The 22615-nt window shown below is 42.1% G+C and overlaps 1 protein-coding gene across 1 annotated transcript in view; it reads right to left on the bottom strand.

Moving 5' to 3' along the window:
- Positions 1-22615, bottom strand: part of LOC122564357 (uncharacterized) — a 35239-nt gene that overhangs the window by 6002 nt on the left and 6622 nt on the right. Inside the window, exons 3-4 of the mRNA XM_087978438.1 lie at positions 17415-17511; positions 11275-11693 (exon numbers count right to left, since the gene is read on the bottom strand). Coding sequence (XP_087834564.1) covers positions 11275-11693; positions 17415-17511 — 516 coding nt within the window. The remainder of the gene's footprint in view (positions 1-11274; positions 11694-17414; positions 17512-22615) is intronic.

Below are 22615 nucleotides of genomic sequence, written 5' to 3'. Positions count from 1 at the left end.
TATGTTACAGCATTGTTGCTTTAGCCCTGTTTGTATATTCCTCAGCCTTAGTAGCTTTACACTGTTTCTCATGTCCCTTCTATTTTTTCATCTCATGTACCTTTTATTTTTTCATCCACCCGTTCACAGTCAGCTATGAACACCTTCCAGCTTGTGGGAGTTCCATCTGCTATACATACCTCTATCCCCCAGTCACATGCAGAATTCCTTCAACTGGCCAGTAAGGTATCTTTCCATTCTTTAGTTAGCAACCAATTAATGCAGCCATGCTTCAAATTAATCATGAGGCAATGAGACAAGTCACTGACAATGTGTAAAGGAATAAAACCAAGTAATCCTGCCAATTAATTCTGATTTTGTGCTTCAGGGCTAATACAATTGATGATTTTATTTATAATTTTTAATAATCATTATCTGTAAGTCAGAGGTGGAAACTGAACAAATGACTCATATTTTAAAAATCATATAATTGGAAATTCGTTTATTCAGTATTTAATATTTAAATGTAAAATGTATACAATTTCCAACTCAGAAATCCATTATAATTATCTGATTCTAGTCCCTAAATGTAAATCCAGATTAGGTTCCTGAAGCGGTCCTGACCAGTCCTTGCTCATTTTCAATGCTATAGGTGGTGAAATGACTGCAGCTGCCTTTAAAGGTCTTGTCTATTCACATGGTAACAAAAAATTTCTAATGCACAAACAATGGCTAAATCCAAAGACACAGATATTAACAATAGGATGTTAATTTTGTTACATAATGTTGAACTGAAACTTCAATTGTCATTGAGGGAGGAGATTTGATATAAAGTAAAGCTGCGACTGGCACACGATAATCACCAATGAAACACAGGAGTCTTCAAATTAAGTGGAAACAAATGAGTCTGAAACCAAAATTAAATCTGCTAGTATCATTTTCTGAAAACAATGCTGTTGGTTTGGGATGTATTGGATCTATTCTTATACTTCCAGTTTTAGAAAATTTAACTAAATTAAATAAGTTTCATGCAATTTCTCTCCTCAATGAGCAAATGTTAAAATCTGAAGTGAGTTTCCTCAGTGTTAGGTTTAGATCATAACTAAAATTGAGCAGAGACCTGCTCTCCTGCAACAGAATGATTCTGTACCTGAGGCCCAGATTTCGTGCTACTGCTTTGCTTCCTTTACTTAATTCTTTCATTTGTACAACATGTAGGGATGAGATGGGTAAAAATTGTCTTTGGCAGTAGCATGTAATAATGGGGAATTTGAGAGCAAGTTTATACTGATGTTAAATGGTACAGAATTAAAGGAGAAGACTTTTTTAAAAAAGATTATAATATCGTCTTCCTCCATATTAAACTGATTTGAAATTAAATAAGATTGGCTTTCATGTAAGCATAAAAGTGATTCGTTAGAAATCGACAATAGGGCATCATGGCCTGTAAGACGAACAGCGGTTAATGTTTCATTTCATAATCACTGATGGATCCTTAACCTTCAAAGAAATCATGTTAAATTCCCAGAATGCAAATCAAATTCAAACCAGTCCTGGATCTTGAGCTCCAGGGATCACAAACATTCAATCACCAACAACCAAATATGCATTCAAATCGAACCTCAAAGGGTTACACTTTCCGCAAGCTGCAGGGAATCAGCACTGAGTCTCTCTCTCTGGTACACACACATGAACATTTTAAGGGTAATGAGGCACTGAGATTCCAGAACAGTCAAAGTTAGGGAGTTTAGCCTTATAAATCTTTGCTGTGGCACATAGCTGCTTAACTCAGTGTGCGAGAATTGTATCACTAGCCAGCTTTCTTTTTTAATGTGACAAAAGCAGCAATACTTCATAAATAAAGAACAAACACCAAAACAAACAGAACAAAACCATAGCAGACAAACAAGACAAAGCAGCAAAAGCAAGACAAGCCAAGCCAAACAGATACAACAGAGAAGATAATCTCAACCTAATATTTCCACTAATCAACAACCCGACAATGAACAACAAGACGAATGCTTTCTGCAAAATATTCTTGACATTCTTAAACCCTGACAGTCATGTTATAATATATCACGATACTCCTTTATTTCGTCTTTCACAGAATAATTTGAAAACCAATTTAGACAACGCCAGTTTGACCGAATTTCAATCCCCGACCCATTTGAAGTATTTCCTCACGCAGATCCCTGACCTGTTAGTGAAATCCCCCCACTCTTTTTTTTTGTTAAGAGACCCTGTCTCTATTCAGGTCCCCGATCAGTTAGTGGGAGTCCCCGACTCTATTCATTCCCCGATCCGCATGTCCCCAGCCTGTTAGTGAGAGTCTCCAACTCCCTTCGAATCTTTTCTGAATGAATTCTTAGAAGGCCGATCCTTCTCTGGCTGGACTGAGGGATCGAGTCAACCACGATTTGAGTGAGAGGAAAACCAAACAGAGAAAATACTCACGTCTGGCCAGCTGATTCCTCGACATTCAACAGTGGAGGACTCAAGACTCTTACACCACTGCCCACAATCTGTCCGTACTGGGTTCGAGTCACTGAGCCGGGGGGGTGGGGTGTGTTTCTCTGTTCCGTGATCCGTCAATAAGCACTCATTATCAGTCTGGTTCTTTAAGACTTCATTCTTTATTTCTTCAGTCGACCTGGTGCAGAGCATCTGGAAACACAGAGGTTATACACTTCCGTGTTCCTCAGAGGAGCTGCGTACATGGTTAAAATAAAGGTATTTTTATACTTTTCTTAAAGAAAGGTACAGGCCATGATCACATAGTACATTCAGACAATTAGCAATCAATACATGATACTGCTTTATTTGATAGTTACTTGGTCCAGTGATATTTCCTGGGAACCAACTTTGTTTTCCAACACTCAGGCCACCCTTAATTCACTAACCAAGCCATTGTACCTGCATCTGAAAGTCAGTTAGGATGTCCAGTAATGTCTTATCTAGTCTAGTTATTTCTATGCTGTCAAGGGAGCATTGTCTGCTACTGAAACAGACTGTGGTTAGTCAATTATGCAGCTATAATAGCAGAATTGTCAATTTGCAGCTGAGAAGCCATTTTGTCATGTTATTTGCATCGCGAAGCCATTTTATTGCCACCTAAGTTATTAAGAATATCTGTTAAGCGGTTGTTCCTTACACCAGCTAGTTACCTCAGCCTGTATTCAGGTTTCAGATCCTCAGCTAGTGAGGGTAGGAATAGGATGATAGAGCTGATGAATGTGTGGTTGAGGAGCTGGTCCAGAAGAGAAGGGTTCACATTTTTGGATCATTGGAATGTCTTCTGGGTTAGAAGTGACCAGTACAAGAAGGACAGATTGCACCTGAATTGGAAGGGGTCTAATGTACTGGCAGGCAGATTTGCTCGAGCTGTTTGGAAGTATTTAAAATAGTAAGGTTTTGGGGGGATGTGGTTTTGGGGAGTGTGGTGGAACACAGGGAAGTTATGAGGAAAGAGGTCAATCTGAGACTGGTACAGTTGGGAAAATGAGTGAGCCAAACAGGCAGGCAAGGCAAGAACAAAGCAGAGAACAAGGTAGAGCTGACAAATTAAACTGCATTTATTTCAATACAAGAGGTCTAACTGGTAAGGCAGATGAACTCGGAGCATAGTTAGGAACATGGAACTGGGATATCTAGCAATTATAGAGATATGGGCTCAGGGATGAACAGGATTGGCAGCTTAATGACCCAGGAGTCAAATGCTGTAGGAAGAATAGAAAGGGGGGCAAGAGAGGAGGGGGAGTAGCGTTTTTGATAAGGAATAACATTGTGGCTATACTTAGGGAGGATATTCCTGGGAATACATCTAGGGAAGTTATTTGGGTGGAACTGAGAAATAGGAAAGGGATAATCACCTGTTGTGATTGTATTGTAGAACCTCCAAACGTAAGCGGGAAATTGAGAAACAAACTTGGAAGGGGGTCTCAGTTATCTGCAAAAGAAATAGGGTGTCTATGGTAGGAGATTTTTACTTTCCAGTCATAGACTGGGACAGCCATAGTGTTAAGGGTTTAGAGGGAGAGGAATTTATTAATTGTGTACAACAAAATTTTCTGATTCAGTATGTGGATGTACCTTCTAAAAAAGGCGCAAAACTTGACCTACTGTTGGGAAATAAGGCAGGGCAAGTGACTGAGGTGTCAGTCAGGGAGCACTTTGGGGCCAGCGACCATAATTCTATTAGTTTTTAAATAGTGATGGAAAAGGATAGACTGGATGTAAAAGTTGAAGTTCTAAATTGGAGTAAGGCCAATTTTGACAGTATTAGACAAGAACATTCAAAAGTTGATTGAGGGCAGATTTCCGCAGGTAAAGGGACAGCTGGAAAATGGGAAGGCTTCAAAAATGAAATAAGGAAATTCCAGAAACCTTATGTTCCTGTTAAGGTGAAAGGAGAGGCTGGTAGGTGTAGGGAATGCTGGATGACGACAGAAATTGAGGTTTTGGTTAAGAAAAACAAGGAAGCATTTGTGAGGTAAAGACAAGAGATCGAGTCAATCCTTGGAAAAGTATAATGGCAGGAGAAGTATACTTAAGAGGAGGAGTATACATGGCTTGGAAATGGTGGACGCTAGGAAATTGTTTCCGTGAGGCGGTGAGACTAGGACCCGTGGACACAGCCTTAGAATTAGAGGGGGTAAATTCAGAACAGAAATGCGGAGACATTTCTTCAGCCAGAGAGTGGTGGGCCTGTGGAATTCATTGCCACAGAGTGCAGTGGAGGCTGGGACGCTAAATGTCTTCAAGGCAGAAATTGATAAATTCTTGATGTCACAAGGAGTGGACTCGATGGGCCGAATGGCCTTACTTCCGCTCCTATGTCTTATGGCCTTATGGAAATCAGGAGGGCAAAAAGGGGACATGAGATAGCTTTGGCCATTAGGGTTAAGGAGAATCCAAAGGGATTTTATAAATATATGAAGGGTAAAAGAGTAACTAGGGAGAAAATATGGCCCCCTTAAAGATCAGCAGGGTACCCTACGTCTGGAACCACAGGACACAGGGGAGATACTAAATGAGTATTTTGTATCAGTGATTACTGTGGAGAAGGACTTGTATATCTTACAATGTGCAGAAACAGATAGTGACATCTTGAAAAGTGTCCATATTACAGAAGAGCAGGTGCATAAAAGTATGTAAATCCCCAGGACCTGATCAGATGTACCCTGGAACTCTGGGAAGCTAGGGAGGTGATTGCTGGGCCCCTTGCTGAGATATTTGTATCAAAGATAGTCATAGGTGAGGTGTTGGGAGACTGGAGGTTGGCTAACGTGGTGTCACTATTTTAAAAAGGTGGGAAGGAAAAGCCAGGGAACTATAGACCAGTGAGCCTGACATTGGTGGTGGACAAGTTGTTGGAGGGAATCCTGAGGGACAGGATTTACATGTATTTGGAAAGGCAAGGACTGATTAAGGATAGCCAGCCTGGCTTTGTGCATGGGAAATTATGTCTCATGAAACTGATGGAGCTTTTTGAAGAAGTAATGAGGAGGATTCATGAGGGCAGAGCAGTGGACGTGATCTATATGGCCTTCAGAAAGGCATTCGACAAGGTTCCTTATGGTAGACTGGTTACCGAAGTTAGAATACAAAGAGAACTAGCCATTTGGATACAAAACTGGCTTGAACACAGAAGGCAGAGGATGGTGGTGGAAGCTTGCTTTTCAGACTGGAGGCCTGTGACTGGTGGTGTGCCACAAGGATCAGTGTTGGGTCTACGTGTTTTGTCATTCATATAAATGATTTGGAGTGAACGTAGGAAGTATAGTTAGTAAGTTTGCAGATGACACCAAAATTGCAGGTGTAGTGGACAGCAAAGAAAGTTACCTCAGAGTACAGTGGGATCTTGACCATATGGGCCAATGGGTTGAGGAGTGGCAGATTGAGTTTAATTTTAGTAAATGTGAGGTGCTACATTTTGGAAAGGCAAATCAGAGCAGGACTTATACACTTAATGGTAAAGTCCTGGGGAGTGTTGCTGAACAAAGAGACCTTGGACTGCAGTTTCAGTTGCACATAGATAGGATAGTGAAGGCGGTGTTTGGTATGCTTTCCTTTATTGGTCAGAGCATTGAGTATAGGAGTTGGGAGGTCATGTTGCAACTGTACAGGACATTGGTGAGGCCACTTTTGGAATATTGTGTGCAATTCTGGTCTCCCTCCTGTCAGAAAGATGTTATGAAACTTGAAAGGGTTCAGAAAAAAATTTACAAGGATGTTGCCAAGGATTTGAGCTACAGGGAGAGCCTGAATTGGCTGAGGCTGCTTTCCCTGGAGCATCGGAGGCTGAGGGTTGACCGTAGAGGGGTATATAAAATCATGAGGGCATGGATAGGGTAAATAGGTAACGCCTATTCCCTGGTGAGGTTGTCCAGAACTAGAGGGCATAGGTTTAGGGTGAGAGGGGAAAATGATTAGAAGATGTGAAGAGAACCTTGAATGATGAATACAAACTTGACAAGAATTGCAGTTAATGTTACAATCCTTTGAAGATCATTTCCTTAGCAAATGCCAAATGTATAAATATTGTTTAACATAAAACTAACTCAACAAAAGAGGATCAAAATTGAAATCATGTTAAATGAACACGGCAGTGTGTACAATAATACAACAGTTAAGGTATTGTAGTTACTACAGTAATTGACGAGCTGTCCAGAAAGTTGCACTTTCACTGGAATTGTCAATATACTCTGGATTGATTTTATGGATCATTTTCCAGTCAAGGACATTTTCATAATGAAAAATTTAAAATCTTAAATTAATAAGCACAATTGGACAGTGTTTCAGAGCAGCCATAGTATTCTTCCATTGAGAACATTCTTTGATACATTTAAGAATTATAATCTCAAACTTATAAATATATTTATGAATGTACAAACACACAAGTTAGAAGCAAGAGTAGGCCCTCATGCCTGCTCTGCCAATTCAATCATACTTGATCTAATGGTAACCACAAATCCACATTCCCAGCTCCAGGAGATAACCTATAACTATGTTCTATCTACCTCTGCCTTAAAAAAATTCAAGAACTCATGAGAGGAGCCAGAGGACTAGAGAACATCAGTGTGATACAGTTATTGAAGAAGGGAGCAAGGGATAAACCAGAAAACTATAGGCCAGTCAGTACAACCTGAAAGGTGGGAAAACTATTGAAGTAATTCTGAGGAACAGAATTAATCTGCATTCAGAAAGGCAGAGATTAATCAAGAACTGTCAACATGATTTTGGTACGCTAAGGTTATGTTTGACCAATTTGATTTAAATTTTCGAAGCAATAACCGGTTGTACAGATGTGGGAATTACATTTGATGTAGTCTTTTTTGGCTTCAGCAAGTCTTCTGATAAAGTACTACATGGGAGACTGATAGCAAAGGTAAGAGCCCATTGGATACAAAGTCGTTTGGCTAATTGGATCCAGAAATGAGTGTCAGGAAACAGTGATGGTTGAGGGACGTCATTATGACTGAAAGCCTGTGTTCAATGGGGTTCCACACGAATCAGTGTTGGGACCCTTGTTGTTTGTGACATATTTACATGACTTAGATGAATATAGGACGGTCAATCACTAAGTTCACAGATGATATGAAAATTGATGAGGTGGGAAATAGTGAAGAGGTTAGCCTTAGATTGCAGAAGGATGCAGATGGGCGAGTCAAATGGGCTGATCAGTGGCAAAGGGAGTTCAATCAGGACAAGTGTGAGGTGATGAACTTGGGCGGGACAAACAAAGCAAGGAAATACATAATGAACATTAGGACCCTGGGAAGTATCAACCATCAGTAGGACCTTGGTGTGCATGACCAAGGTCATGGGACAGGAAGACAAAGCGGTTAAGAAGGCATATGAGGCTGGTGGTGGAAGGTTATATTTTGGACTGGAGGCCTGTGACCAGTGATGTATGGCAAGGATCAGTGCTGGGTCCACTGCTTTTCCTCATTTATATAAATGATTAGGATGGAAATATAGGAGGAATGGTTTGTAAGTTTGCAGATGACCCCAAAATTGACGATACAGCGGACAGCCAAGAAGGTTATCACAGAGAACAATCAAATGGGCTGATGGGCTGAGGAGTGGCAGATGCAGATTCATTGAGGGAACTGTGATGTGTTGCATTTCAGTAAGGCAGAATTTATACATTAATGGTAAGGTCCTGGAGAGGGTTGCTGAACAAAGAGACCTTGGGGTGCAGGTTCATATTTCCTTGAAGATGGAGTCTCAGGTAGACAGGGCAGGGAAGAAGATACTTGGCACACTTGCCTGCATTGAGTATTGGAGTTGGGAAGTCATATTCTGGCTGTACAGGACATTGGTTCGGCCACTTTTTGAATACTGTGTTCAATTTTGGTCTCCTTCCTGTTGGAAGGATGTTGTGAAACTTGAAAGGCTTCAGAAAAGATTTACAAGGATATTGCCAGGGTTGGAGGGTTTGAGCTATCAGGAGAGGCTGAATAAACTGGGGCTATTTTCATTGGAGTGTGGGAGGCTAAGAGGTGACCTTATCGAGGCTTATAAAATAATTAGGGGCATGGATAGTGTGATAGACAAGGTCTTTCCCCTGGGGTGAGGGAGTCAAAAAGTAGATGGCATCGGTTTAAGGTGAGAGGGGAAAGATTTAAAAGTGAGCTAAGGGGCAATTTTTCCATGCAGAGGGTGGTGCATGTATGGAATGAGCTGCCAGAGGAAGTAGTGGATGCTGGTACAATTATAACATTTAAAAGCCACCTGGATCAGTATATGAATAGGAAGGGTTTAGAGGGATATGAGACAAATGTTGGCAAATGAAACTAGATTAATTCAGGATATCTGATCAGCAAGAATGATTTGGACCGACAAGTTGGTTTCTGTGCTGTACAACCCCCTGACTCTATGACTTTCCTTTATTAGCTGAAGTATTGAGGAGGGGGAGGGGGTTTCTACTGGAACTATCTTAAACGTTGCTTAGGCTACAGATAGAGTATTGTGTGCAGTTGTGGAATCCACTGGATTGCACTGGAGAGGATGCAGAGGAGATTGACCAGGATGTTGCCTGGGCTCAAGACTTATAGTTCTAAATGGTTAGACTGGGTTGTCTTCTTGGGGAGAGGAGACTGGTGGGACATGATTGAGATGTATAAAATTATGAGGAACATAGATAGGTTAGACTTGAAGGAACATCTCTCCTTCGTGAAGGGATCAATGACCAGGGACATAGATTTACGGTAAGGGCCAGGAGATTTTGAGGAGATGTGAGTAAAATATCAGTGGTGGGAATCTGAAACTCACTGCCTGTAAGGATGGTAGAAGCAGAAATCCTCAAACCATTTAAAAGGCATTTAGATATGCACTTGCAATACCAAGGCACAGAATGCTTTAGGCCACGTTCTGGTGAATGGGATTAGAATAGTTATGTGATTGTTTTTGATGTGCTGTATTCCCCTATAACTCCATTTCCACCACCTTCTCGGGGAAAGATTTCCAAAGACTCATGACCCTCTGTGAGAATAAATTTTGTCTCAATTCCGTTTTAAAAGGGTGACCCCTGAGTTTTAAACAGTTTCCCCCATTAAGAAGAAGCATTCTCTCTATCTCCACCAGGTCAACACCCCCCGGCATATTATACATTTTAATCAATCCTTCCTTACTCTTCTAAACTCCAGTGCAAGTTCAACTTGTCAACCTTTTGTCATAAGACAACCCCCCATTCCAGCTATGAGTCTGTTAAATCACCTCTTTACTGTCTCTAATGCATTTACATCCTGCCTTAAAAAAAATTTCCCAATATTGGATCAGTACTCCAGATGCAGTCTCACCAGTGTCCTGTAGAACTGAAGGATAACCTCCCTACTTTTGTATTCAATTTCCCTCATGATAAATTATAACATTCTATTTTTAATGACTTGCTGTATCTGCACATTAGCAAACGATTAATCATACATGAGGTCACGTAGGTCCCTTTGCATCATTTCTACTTTTCATTCTTCGTGACAAAATGAACACTGTTGCATTTTCCCACATGGTACTCCACTTGTCACATTCTTGCCCACTCGCTCAACCTGTATAACTTGTTATAGTTTCCTCATGGCATCTTCACAACTTACTGTCCTACATATCATTGTGTCATCAGTAAATTTGTCAACCATATTTTTGGTCCCTACATCCAAGTCATGTACATCAATGGTAAACAGTTGAGGTCTCAGCACCAGTCCCTAAGGTTACATCCTTCCTATTTACACCTACTTTCTGCTTCCTGTTAGCCAATCTTCTGTCTATACCAATATGTAACCCACTACACCGTGAGCTTTTATTTTCTGAATTCACTTATATGTGATACCTTATCAAATACCTTCTGGAAATCATAAGTCTAGACATATCTAGACTTGGTGGGTGGCACGGTGGCACAGTGGTTGGCACTGCTGCCTCACAGCGCCAGAGACCCGGGTTCACTTCCCGCCTCAGACGACTGACTGTGTGGAGTTTGCACGTTCTCCCCGTGACTGCGTGGGTTTCCTCCTGGTGCTCCGGTTTCCTCCCACAGTCCAAAGATATGCAGGTCAGGTGAATTGGCCTTACTAAATTGCCCGTAGTGTTAGTTAAGGGGTAAATGTAGGGGTATGGGTGGGTTGCGCTTCGGCGGGTCAGTGTGGACTTGTTGGGCCGAAGGGCCTGTTTCCACACTGTAATGTAATGTAATCTAATCTAAACATCCATTGGCTTCCCATTATCCAAAGCATGTGTAAACTGTTCCAAGAAATCCAAGAAATTGGTCAAACATGATTTCTCTTTCACAACATCATATTGCTGCTGCCAGATTATTGTTGAATTTATCGAAATAATCTGCTATAATGTTTTTTTGTCATAGCTTCTTCCATTTTCCCTATGACAGATGTCAATCTGACTGGTTTGTGTTTCCTGTTTTCTATCTCACTCCCTATCAAATAATTAAAACAGCTGACAATGAGTTTTCTTCAAAAATAAAGATTTTTACTAAGAGTGTCTATTCTACCATCCATGAATAGGTCAACTTTAAAAGACAGAAAATGGGAGACCCAAGCTGGCAGTGACCCAGCAGGTCTGAGTCTGCAGAACTCTGCTCAAGACTCAGGCTGGATAGGGTGCCCACCCTCACTTTACCTGTTAAATTATTTAAAATGGTTTTTGCCCAGCATTTTGCATCAAACTTTAACACTTTCGTGCTTTTTTTAAAACGACTAAGGGCAAAGGCACCCGTAGTTCGCAACAGGCAAGGACTGCTCCCCCCTCACGCAGCAGCACGGACGTCCGCGGCTGTCTTGAGGGACTTACCTGCAGAAGCGAGCCTGATCTCGGAGTTCGTTAAATTCCGAGAGAAGATTGATGCATCCATTGAGGAGACCCGGTCCAGGTGGGAGATCGAGAAAATCAGGCAGCGTGTCAGAGAGGCGGAGCAATGGGCTGCAGCCTCGGAGACTGCTGCTGAGTCCTCCATGAATCAGGTCGGGCTCTGGAGCGGCAAGTCTGGATCCTGGAGGAACATATCGACAACCTCGTGAATCGAGGTCTCGGAAAACTATTCGGTTGCTGGGCCTTCCTGACGGGAGGAGGAAGACCAGCTTATGGATTTCCTGGAGCAATGGCTCCCACAGCTGTTGAAACTGGAGTCGGAGCTGGGCTGGATACGGATTGAGTGGGCCCACTGGGTCACTGTATGCAGGCCTGGGTCGGAACAGCGCCCCCGCCTGGTTCTAGTCCGACTTCAACACTACAGGGAAACACAAACACTGCTGGAGGCCTCCAGAGTCTTGGGGAAGGATCCCCATGGCATGATGTACAAGGGTTCCAAGATAATGTTGTTTCAGGACTTTTCTCCGGTTGCGATCGCAAGAGGAGGGCATTTGACGAGGCAAAGAAGCATCTGAGAGAATTAAGTATTCAATATTATCCGGCAACGCTAAGCTTCAGTCATAGAGGATCATCGGAAAAAGTAAAAGAATTCCTGGACGCTCTCAAATTGACTGTGGGACTTGGAAGTGTATGGACAACATTTTAATTTGCTCCCCCATCCCACCCCCTTTGTCTTTCCTTCTTCCTCTCTTTCTCTTTCTTTTCTCCATTTCCCCTTTTGGGAGGTGGGGTGGGAGGGGTATGTTCATTCCTTAGGCTTTATTTGGTCTCTTATCTATTGCTCGTACAGTTTATTTGATTATTGGCGGATGTCTCTGAGTGTTTTTTTTAATTTAGTTGCTTAATACTTGCTGGAATTGTAATTTTGTAATCTTGTATATTTTTATCTTGTTTTGGTTTCGTAAGTATATCTAGGTGATAGTGTCGGGTGGGGTGGGGGGGGAGGTGGGTCGCCCACTTTTAACTTCTGTTTAATAATATACTGGAATTTCTTTATTTTATTTTGTAATGCCGGCCGAGGGCAGGGCCCTCGCTGGGAGAGTTTATGGCGGGGTTATTGGAAGGTAGTGGTGCCCCCTGTGAGTAAAGGGGTAAATCTAACATTAGAAGAGTCTTAAATATGGTACACGCTTGCCAGCAGGGAGTGATCCCGAGTTTAGTTGTCTCCCTTGATGCAGAGAAGGCATTTGATCGGGTCGAATGGCCATATCTCTTTTATACGCTGGAACGGTTCGATGTTGGCGAGGTCTTTGCTAAATGGGTTTCAGTATGATATAATGATCCCAAAGTAGTGGTTATCACCAACAGTTTAAGTTCGGATGGCTTTAGCGTTGGCAGAGGCTGCCGTCAGGGATGTCCTCTCTCACCATTATTATTTATGCTAGTGATTGAGCCGCTGGAGGAAGCTATACGAACTGATCCTAACATAATGGCTCCGGAGGTTGGATTGGGCGAGCACAAAATTACTCTCTATGCGGATGATGTCCTCCTTTTCTTAAGTGATCCTTTGACATCTGTGCCCTGCCTAATTCAAGTGGTCAATTTATTTGGTATGTTCTCAGACTACAAAATCAGTTTTGTGAAATCGGAGGTCACACCGTTGGGAGACTTTGCCAGTATATCCAATTTTCTGGATGGATCCTGTTTTCCCTTTCGGTGGTCACTAGAAGGTTTTCTGTACTTCGATATTTTCATTATTCAGCATTTGGTCAGCTATATAAAGCCAATTACACACACTTATTAGAGAAAATAAGACAGGACCTTCAATGCTGGGAAGATCTCCCTATATCTTGGTTAGGTAGAGTAGCCTTAGTTAAGATGAATATTTTACCTCATTTTTTTACCCTATGAGAGTACTCCCTTTTGATGCTGCTGAGACAGGCGCTGCATTAGCTTTATGGTTGGCTTGGCTCCTTTATTTGGAGTCATAGACAGCCCCTTATCAAATTAGAAAAGCTGCCGCTTCCACAAGTAAGGGGAGGGCTGGACTTTCTGGATTTCAGGAGGTATCAATTGAGCTCCCTATTATCTTATGTAGCTGATTGGGTCTCTTGTGACCCACAATCAATCTGGTTAGATATTGAGGCCTCCCAAGCAAAATGTCTCCTCACCAATTTACTATTTATGGACAAGGTGAGAGTTATTACGGATTATTGTAAAAATCCTATTGTCTAAAATACAATCGAAGCCTGGAGGATAATGCGACAAGATGTGGATAACCTGCAAAAAAACCTCCCCTTATATCCTATAGTGGGAATATTAGGATTCCAGCCAGAGCTGACCGATGCTTTATTCAAAATCTGAGAGTCCAGAGGTATCTCCTGTTTAGGAGATCTGTTCGATGGGAAGGTCATGATGTCCTTTGAGTAGTTACACCAGAAGTTTGGGCTGCCCAGCAGGGACCTCTTTCGGTATTTTCAAATACGAGACTTTATCCAAAAGAAGACCACACTGATAATCAATCCTTATAAATCGGATAGAGAAAGGACCGAGGGTCCACCCTCGGTCAGTACTCTCTACTACCTACTATGCAATAAGATATTGAAAGACATGGAACAGTTATATAAAACCTGGAGTCAAGAATTAGTGTTGGAAATCTCCTTAGAAATGTGGGAGGACATCTGGGAAAATGCCAGGAAGATCTCTATCTGTAACAGAACTCAGGCTATTCAATTGAAGATACTTCGCAGGGCTCACATGGCACCTGAACAACTTGCAAAGTTCAAGGCAGGAGCAAATCTGATGTGTCCTAAATGCAAAATCGAAGATGGTACTCATGCATTGTCTGTGGACTTGCCATAAGATCTGCAGGTATTGGGACAGAGTAGCGAATGCCTTAACAAAGATTTTGGGTATGGAGATTGGATTGGACCCAGTGTCCCTACTCTTGGGCTCCCCAAATTTCCCCTCTTTGGATGTATATGGGAGGAAATTATTCACTATGCTTTCCTTTTGTGCGAGGAAAAATATTTCAGTGAATTGGGTATTGGAAGGTCCCCCAGGACTTTCAAACTGGTACAGGATAGTCATGGAATATATCCTCCTTGACTTTCTTATGAATATTGTGCACCAAAAACGGAATTATTTTATAGAACATGGCAGCCCCTTTTGAACTATACGAATATATATTTTGGTCACATTATTCAGGGCCTTTGTTTAGCCGTGGTAATGATTCTGGCTGATTCGGGGGCCCCTGAGAGGAGGAATCACGTATGAATTCGGGCTTTGTTATAACTTGATATAAATCTATTTTGAGTATGTATTTAGTTAGTTATTTACATATTTGTTTATTGTTAGTAATGTATGATACCCTATTTTAGGTTTTGGTTGTTTGTAGAATAGATTAGTAGTTTTTTCATTTTATATTGGTGTTGTTAGAATATACTAGTTTGTATTATTTTTGTAACTTTGTAAAAAATCTTAAAAATCTTCTTTTTCAATAAAAAATCTATTTAAAAAGACAGAAAATTACTTTAAAAAAAGCTGTATGACCATTTTAAGTTTCATTGATGTACTACATAATGGTTAGCTTTCTCATAGATTATGCATTCTTCAAACATATAAAAGGTGTCAATTAGTGTCTTTGCAGCTCTTATAAAAGCATAATTTCAAAAATTTCTTGAAGCCCATAAACCGTGTCATGTGCTAGTGAGGTTTAGAACAAAAGGATATGGCAGGTGAAGGTGTGGCTAAAGACTTGGTGCAGGGCGCAGGGGTTTGGATTTTTAGATCATTGGGAGTTTTTCTGGGGCACAGGAGACCTGTTCAAGAGGGATGGGTTGCACTTAAACTGAAGTGGGAGCAATATTCTGCCAGGCAGATTTGCTCATGCTGCAAGGGAGGGTTTAAACTAGATTGGCCAGGTAGTGGGGTGGGATCCTCAACAGCTGGGAGGCAAGTGCGAGGCTGGAAGGAGATATAGTAATCAGAAATAGCAAGCTGAAGAGACACTTCAGGGTGGAACATGACAGGGAGTGAGGAATGCCTCTTGGATTAAATTGCATCTATTTCAATGCAAGAGGCCTGACAGGTAAGGCCAATTAACTTAGGTATGGATAGGTACGTGGGATCATATAGTCATTACAGAAGCATTGCTAAGGGAGAGACAGGGCTGGCAACTTAATGTGCTGGGAACAGGTACTTTAGGAGGGATAGAGGTGGAGGAAAGAGGGGAGGGGGAGTTGCATTTTTGACAAAGTCGAGTATCACAGCAGTCGTCAGAGATGAAATAACTGAGGGATCATCCAGTAAGATTTTGTGGGTGGAGCTAAGAAGAAAAAAGGGGATGATAATGTTATTGGGGCTGTACTATAGGCCCCTAAATAGTCAACGGGAATCAACCTGGGAACTATAGACCAGTAAGTCTAATATCTGTGGTAGGTAAATAACTTGAGAAGATTTTGAGGGATAAGATGTATGTGCATTTGGAAAGACAGGGTTTGATGAAGAATCGTCAACATGGCTTTGTGCATGGTTGAGCATGCCTCACAAATTTGTTAGAGTTCTTTGAAGTGATCAGGAAGGTTGACGAAGGCAGGGCGGTAGATGTAGTCTGTATGGATTTCAGTAAGGACTTTGCTAAGGTTCCACGTGGTAAGCTGCACTAGAAGGTCAGATCGCATGGAATCCAGGGGGAGCTGGCAAATTGGAGACACAATTGGTTTGATGGTAGGAAGTAGAGGGTAAAAGTGAAAGATTGCTTGTCGGGCTGGAGGCCTGTGGTATGCCTCGGGATTCGATGCTGGGCTCATTGCTGTTTGATATCTATGTCAATTATTTAAATGAGAATATACAAGGCATGATTAGTAAGTTTGCAGATGACACTAAAATAGGCAGTTTCATGGACAGTGAGGAAGGTTTTCAGAAATTTCAGCAGAATCTTGATCAAATGGGGAAGTGGACCGAGAAATGGCAAGTAGCGTTTAATGTAGATAAATGTGAGATTAGATTAGATTAGATTACTTACAGTGTGGAAACAGGCACTTTGGCCCAACAAGTCCACACCGACCCGCCAAAGCGCAACCCACCCATACCCTTACATTTACCCCTTTACCTAACACTACGGGCAATTTAGCATGGCCAATTCGCTTAACCTGCACATCTTTGGACTGTGGGAGGAAACCGGAGCACCCGGAGGAAACCCACGCAGACACGGGGAGAATGTGCAAACTCCACACAGTCAGTCGCCTGAGTCGGGAATTGAACCAGGGCCTGAAGGAGTGTAGTGGAACAGAAGGATCTTGGAGATCAGGTGCACGACGGGTACACAGTGCAGTGAAGGAGGCTTTTGGCGCACTGGGTTTCATCAGTCAGAGCATTGAGTATAGAAATTGGGAAGTTATGTTGCAGTTGTACAGGACCTTGATGAGCGCACTGGAGTATTGTGTTCAGTTTTGGTCACCTTGTTATAGGAAGGATGTTATTAAACTGGAAAGAGTGCAGAAGAAGTTTGCAAGGATGTTGCCAGAACACAAGAGACTGAGTTATAAGGAGAGGTTGGACAAACTAGAACATTTTTCTTCAGAGCTTAGGAGACTGAGAGGGGATCTTATAGAAGTGTGTAAGATCATGAAAGGCATGAATGGGGTGAATGTATTCAGTCTTTTTACCAGGGTTGGGGAATTGAGGAAGAGGCAAAAGAATAATGGGAACCTGAAGGACAACTTTTATACATAGAGATTGGTACACAAATGGAATGAGCTGCAGTGGAAGTGGTTGAGGCAAGTACATTAACAACATTTAAAAGGCATTTTGACAAATACGTGGATTGGAAAAGTTCAAAAGAATATTGGCCGAGAGATCCAAGATGGCGGCGACTCAGCAAGTCTGAGTCTGTGGTGCTCTGCCCAAGACTCAGGCAAAGTGGGCTGCCCACCTCCACTACACCTGCCAAATCATTTAAAATGACTTTTATTTAATACAGCTAGTCATTTTGCACCAAACTATTCTGTTAAAATGACTAAGGGAAAGAATGCCCGCAGTTCGCAGCACACAGGAACCCCTCCCCCACCCTCCCCAGCTGCAGGAGAGGCGTCCGCAGCCACCCCGGGGGACTCACCTACCTTGGCGAGCCTTGTTGCAGTGATTTCCAGGCTTGAAGAGAAGATCGACGCATTTATATAAGAGTCCAGGAGCAGATGGGAATCGTTGTCGGTCGTGCTGCAAAATCACGACTGAGACATAGAAAAGATTGAACATCGAGTCGGAGGGGCAGAGCTAAAGGCCGCGGCCTCTGAGGCTACTGCAGAATCAGCTGTGGGTCGGGTCCGGACTCTCGAACAGCGAGTCCGGGCCTCAGACGATCACATCGACAACCTCGATTCTCGAGGTCATCGAAAAAATATTCGTTTGCTGGGCCTTCCCGAATGGGAAGAGGAAGGCCAGCTTGCAGTGTTTCTGGAGCAGTGGCTTCCTCAGATGTTGAAGCTGGAGGCTGGATCAGGCCAGGTAAGGGTAGAATGGGCCCACTGGGTTGCAATACACAGGCCCGGGTCGGATCAGCGCACCTGCCTGGTCCTGTTCCAGCTGTAGTGCTATAGAGATAAGCAAATGCTCCTGGAAGCCTCCAGAAATCTCGGGAAAGATCCCCAAGACATGACTCACAAAGGATCCAACATAATGCTGTTTCAAGATTTTTCCCCAGCTTTGGTCCACAAGAGAAGGGTGTTTGATGAAACAAAGAAGCATTTAAGGGATTTAAACATTCAATACTCCCTGTGCTACCCAGCGATGGTACGTTTTAGCCACAAAGGGTCCATCTATAACTTCGGATCTCTGGAGAAGGCCAAGGAATTTTTGGATTCTCTTAAAAAAATTGTAAGAGTTAATTCGTGTGGTGAATGATGTTGTTCTGCAACCACCGCCCCCGCCCCCCCCCCCCCCCCCCTTCCCCAGTTTATCTTTTTTTTTATCTTATTACCTTTATTGCTTATTATCTCGGGGGGGGGGTGGGGTGGATAGGGAGGGGGGCTTATTTGTTCTCCACTTTGCAATTTTCCTTTTTTTTTAATATATAGGCCGGGTGGTCTAGTTGATTCAGATGAGGAGGGGTGTCTGCCTTGTCTCACCTTATCTTTCTTTTAGAGCGGGATTGTTTCCCCCTATTATTTTGTGTTACTATACTTAATTATTATCTGCTGAGACTGTAATTTTATAGTTTTATATGTTTATACGTGGTACTAACATTACCAAATATTTAGGGTGTAGCTTTGGTCGCTGAGCTGTAGGTTTGATATCCAGACGTTTCATTATCTGGCTAGGTAACATCATCAGTGGTGACCTCCAAGTGAAGCGAAGCTGTTGTCTCCTGCTTTCTATTTATATGTTTGTCCTGGATAGGTTCCTGGGGTTTGTGGTGATGTCATTTCCTGTTCGTTTTCTGAGGAGTTGATAGATAGTATCTAGATCTATGTGTTTGTTAATGACGTTGTGGTTGGAGTGCCAGGCCTCTAGGAATTCTCTGGCATGTCTTTGCTTAGCCTGTCCCAGGACAGATGTGTTGTCCCAGTCGAATTGGTGGTTTATTTCATCCGTGTGTAGGGCTACGAGGGAGAGAGGTCGTGTCTTTTTGTGGCTAGCTGGTGCTCGTGTATCCTGGTGGCTAACTTTCTTCCTGTTTGTCCTACGTAGTGTTTGTGGCAGTCCTTGCATGGAATTTTGTAGATGACGTTGGTTTTGTCCATGGGTTGTACTGGGTCTTTTAAGTTTGTTAGTTTTTGTTTGAGAGTGTTGGTGGGTTTGTGTGGAGGTGCTTTCACCCGCAAGGTAGAGATTTCTCTTTTTAATGTCACACTAGAATTGATATGTTGTTTGCCCCCTCGACTTTTTTGAATTCCATATCATCCTGCAAAATAGGTAATATAATAATTTCTGATCACACTCCTGTGTATATGGAAATCAAGGCTCGGAACAATGAGACATCCCCCCGACATTGGCGTATGGATTCCTTCTTAATGAATATTTTTCTCAAGAATTTAAAACTTTTTTGGAAATTAATTCAGGTACGGCTAGTAACCCATCAATGATGTGGGAGACCATTAAGGCTTATGCGCGAGGTCTGATCATTTCATACTTGGCGACCCAGAAAAAACTAAAGGGAGAACAACAGCGTCTACTTGAGGCTCGCTTAAAAGCAGCTGAAACAACGTATGTTGATAGACATTCTATTACAAAATTACAAAGGATTGCGGCCCTTAGGACAGCCCTGCATATCGCAATTTCCCAAACGGCAAAGAGGGAAATACTATTTGCAAAGCAAAGATTATATGAATTTTGTGATAAACCTGGTAGATACTTAGCATTTCTCGCAAGGAAAAAAAAGGCCCCTCAAGCTATCATGCCCATCAGTGAAAATGCTGGTATTCTGACTCACGATCCTCAAAGGATCAACACAATCTTCAGAAAGTTTTATACTGATTTGTATAAATCACAGGATAGTGATGATAGAGCCAGGAGGATGCAGTCCTTTTTTAAAAGCCTGGCCTTTCCAGACTTAACCCCGGAACAGGTATCGGTCCTGAATGCTCTCCTAACAACCCAGGAAATACTTGACACAATCAGGCAGCTTCAGAGCAGAAAGGCACCTGACCCAGATGGATTTCAGGTTGAATTCTACAAAGAGTTTATAGGAGTATTAGCTGGTCCACTTATGGACATGTACAATTACTCATATAGTCAGGGCTGCCTCCTGCCTTCGCTGAAAGAGCCGAATATCTCCTTTATTCTCTAAAAAGGAAAGGACCCAGAAGATTGCACATCATACAGACCAATATCCTTGCTAAATGTAGATTTTAAAGTTCTTTCTAAAAACATTAGCATTGAGGGTATTGCCATATATCATAAAAGAGGATCAGACGGGGTTTATCAAGGGCCGTAGATCATCTAATAATATTAGAAGGGTTTGAATGTGATTCAAGTCTGTCATCAGGAAAAAGTACCGGGAATAGTTGTCTCATTGGACGCAGAGAAGGCATTCGACAGGGTTGAATGGTCATACCTGTTCTATACATTGGAAAGGTCTGGCATTGGAAAGGTATTTGCTAAATGGGTCTCAACATTGTATAATGATCCCAAAGCAGTTGTGATCACCAATGGATTAGGCTCCGCTAGCTTCAGTGTGGGTAGGGGCTGCCATTAGGGATGTCCTCTCTCACCATTGCTATTCATGCTAAAAATTGAACCACTAGCGGAAGCTATATGGGCTGACTCTAACATAACGGCCCCGAAGGTTGGTTCAAGTAAACATAATATTACCCTTTATGCAGATGCAGATATTCTCCTTTTCCTTAGTAATCCTCTGATGTCCATGCCTCGCATAATCCAAGATATTAATATATTTAGTGCATTCTCAGACTACAAAATTAATTTCTCAAAATCAGAGGCCATGCCAATGGGTGGCCTTGCTAGTATGTCCCACTTATTGGACGGATCTCACGTTCCCTTTCAGTGGTCTCGAGAGGGTTTCTTATATTTAGGCATTTTTATCACCCCAGTATTTGGCTAGCCATACAAGGTCAATTTTGTGCATCTACTGGAAAGGATAAGGCAGGACCGTCAACGTTCGGGGGATCTTCCAGTTTCTTGGCTAGGTAGAATAGCCCTAATTAAAATGAATGTCTTGCCCCATCTCTTATACCCTATGAGAATGCTCCCAGTGATGCTGCCGAGGCCGACACTGCACAAACTGTATGGTTGGCTGGGTTCTTTCATCTGATATTATAGACGGCCCCTCATTAAGTTAAGGAAGCTACAGCTTCCACATGCAAGGGGAGGGCTACATTTTCCAGAATTTAGGAAGTATTAGCTGAGTTCCCTGTTAAGATGAGACAGGGTCTCGTCTGACCTGCAATCAATCTGGCTGGACATCGAGGCTTCTCAAGTAAAGTGCCCTCTTATTAACCTCTTATTTTTAGATAAGATGAAAATCATTATGGACCACTGTAAAAACCCTATAGTATTAAACACAATTAAAGCCTGGAATATAATGCGGCAAAACAAGGGTAATTCACATAAAACATCCCCCTATACTCCTATAGTGGGGCATGGGGTTTTCAACCGGGGCTCACAGACGCCACATTCAAATCCTGGAGGTCCAGGGGTATCTCCTGTTTAGGGGATCTGTTTGAGGAGGGGGTCCTGATGTCTTTTGAACAGCTGCATCAGAAATTTGGACTACCTAATGTAGACCTCTTTCAAGATTCGAGATTACATACAGAAGTAGAATACGCTATTAGATAGCCTTTATAAATCAGACAGAGAACGTAGAGTGTTGTGGCCAATGGGTGTACCTCGGTCAGCACTCTTCATTTATTACATAATCATTTATTGCTTAGAACATGGGATCAGGAATTGTGGGATGACATCTGCGAAAATGCCAGAAAAATCTCCATTTGTAACAGAACCCAGGCCATTCAGTTAAAGATACTCCATCGGGCACATATAGCACCGGAACGATTGGCAAAATTTAGGGCAGGAGCATCTCCAATGTGTCCCAAATGTAAATCAGAGCAAACTCGTCAGGAGCAGACAAATAAATGCTTTCAGAAATAAAAATATAAAACTGCTGGAAATATTCAGCAGGTCGGACAGCATCTGTGGAGAGAGAAACAGAGTTATCATTTCAAGGCGATGACGTTCAAACAGAATGTTTTTCAGAAGCTGGAAGAAGGTGATAATTGAAGGCCAATATTGTACAACATTCTCATCGCCTGGCAATAAATAGGTCAACAATCTGTTGCAGTACTGCTCGCAGGATTTCGCTACAGTGCAGTTTGAAGTTAATTAACTTTTAAACCTGCAACAATTAAACTAAGAAGCTTAGTGCAAATCTTCAGCACCTTAGCACCAGCAAACCTCATCCTCCAAACATCAGTTGGTTTCATATGAAACCCAGGGAGGAAGTGTGCACAGATCTGATATTACCAATCGATAACCTATAGGTTCATGTGCGAAATTGAAAATCAATTTTCAGTAATTTTGGTGGGGGGCTTATGTAAAGACTTTCCTTTTATAACCCATACATCATAAATGCCTACTGTATATAATACCACATCCACAAGAGAAACAATTCATATTGTGAAATGTAGTATCCCCATATGGTAAGACGTGGAGTCCCTGAGTGAACTGCATGGTTAAATTGAGATCAATTCTGTTGAATTCAGTTTTCAGATGTTATTTTTATGAAGACTGGAACATTCAGAAGTTAATAATTTTAATCAGATAAGCAACCCAATCTTCTCATGGTTTATACATTTTTACAAGGTAT

This window comes from Chiloscyllium plagiosum, unplaced genomic scaffold, assembly GCF_037043375.1.
Source record: "Chiloscyllium plagiosum isolate Xiang-an unplaced genomic scaffold, Cpla_swu_hap1 HiC_scaffold_34, whole genome shotgun sequence".
In the NCBI taxonomy this organism is placed as follows: domain Eukaryota; kingdom Metazoa; phylum Chordata; class Chondrichthyes; order Orectolobiformes; family Hemiscylliidae; genus Chiloscyllium; species Chiloscyllium plagiosum.
Note: the sequence above shows the minus strand (reverse complement) of the source record. Positions and strands in the feature narration are given on the sequence as shown.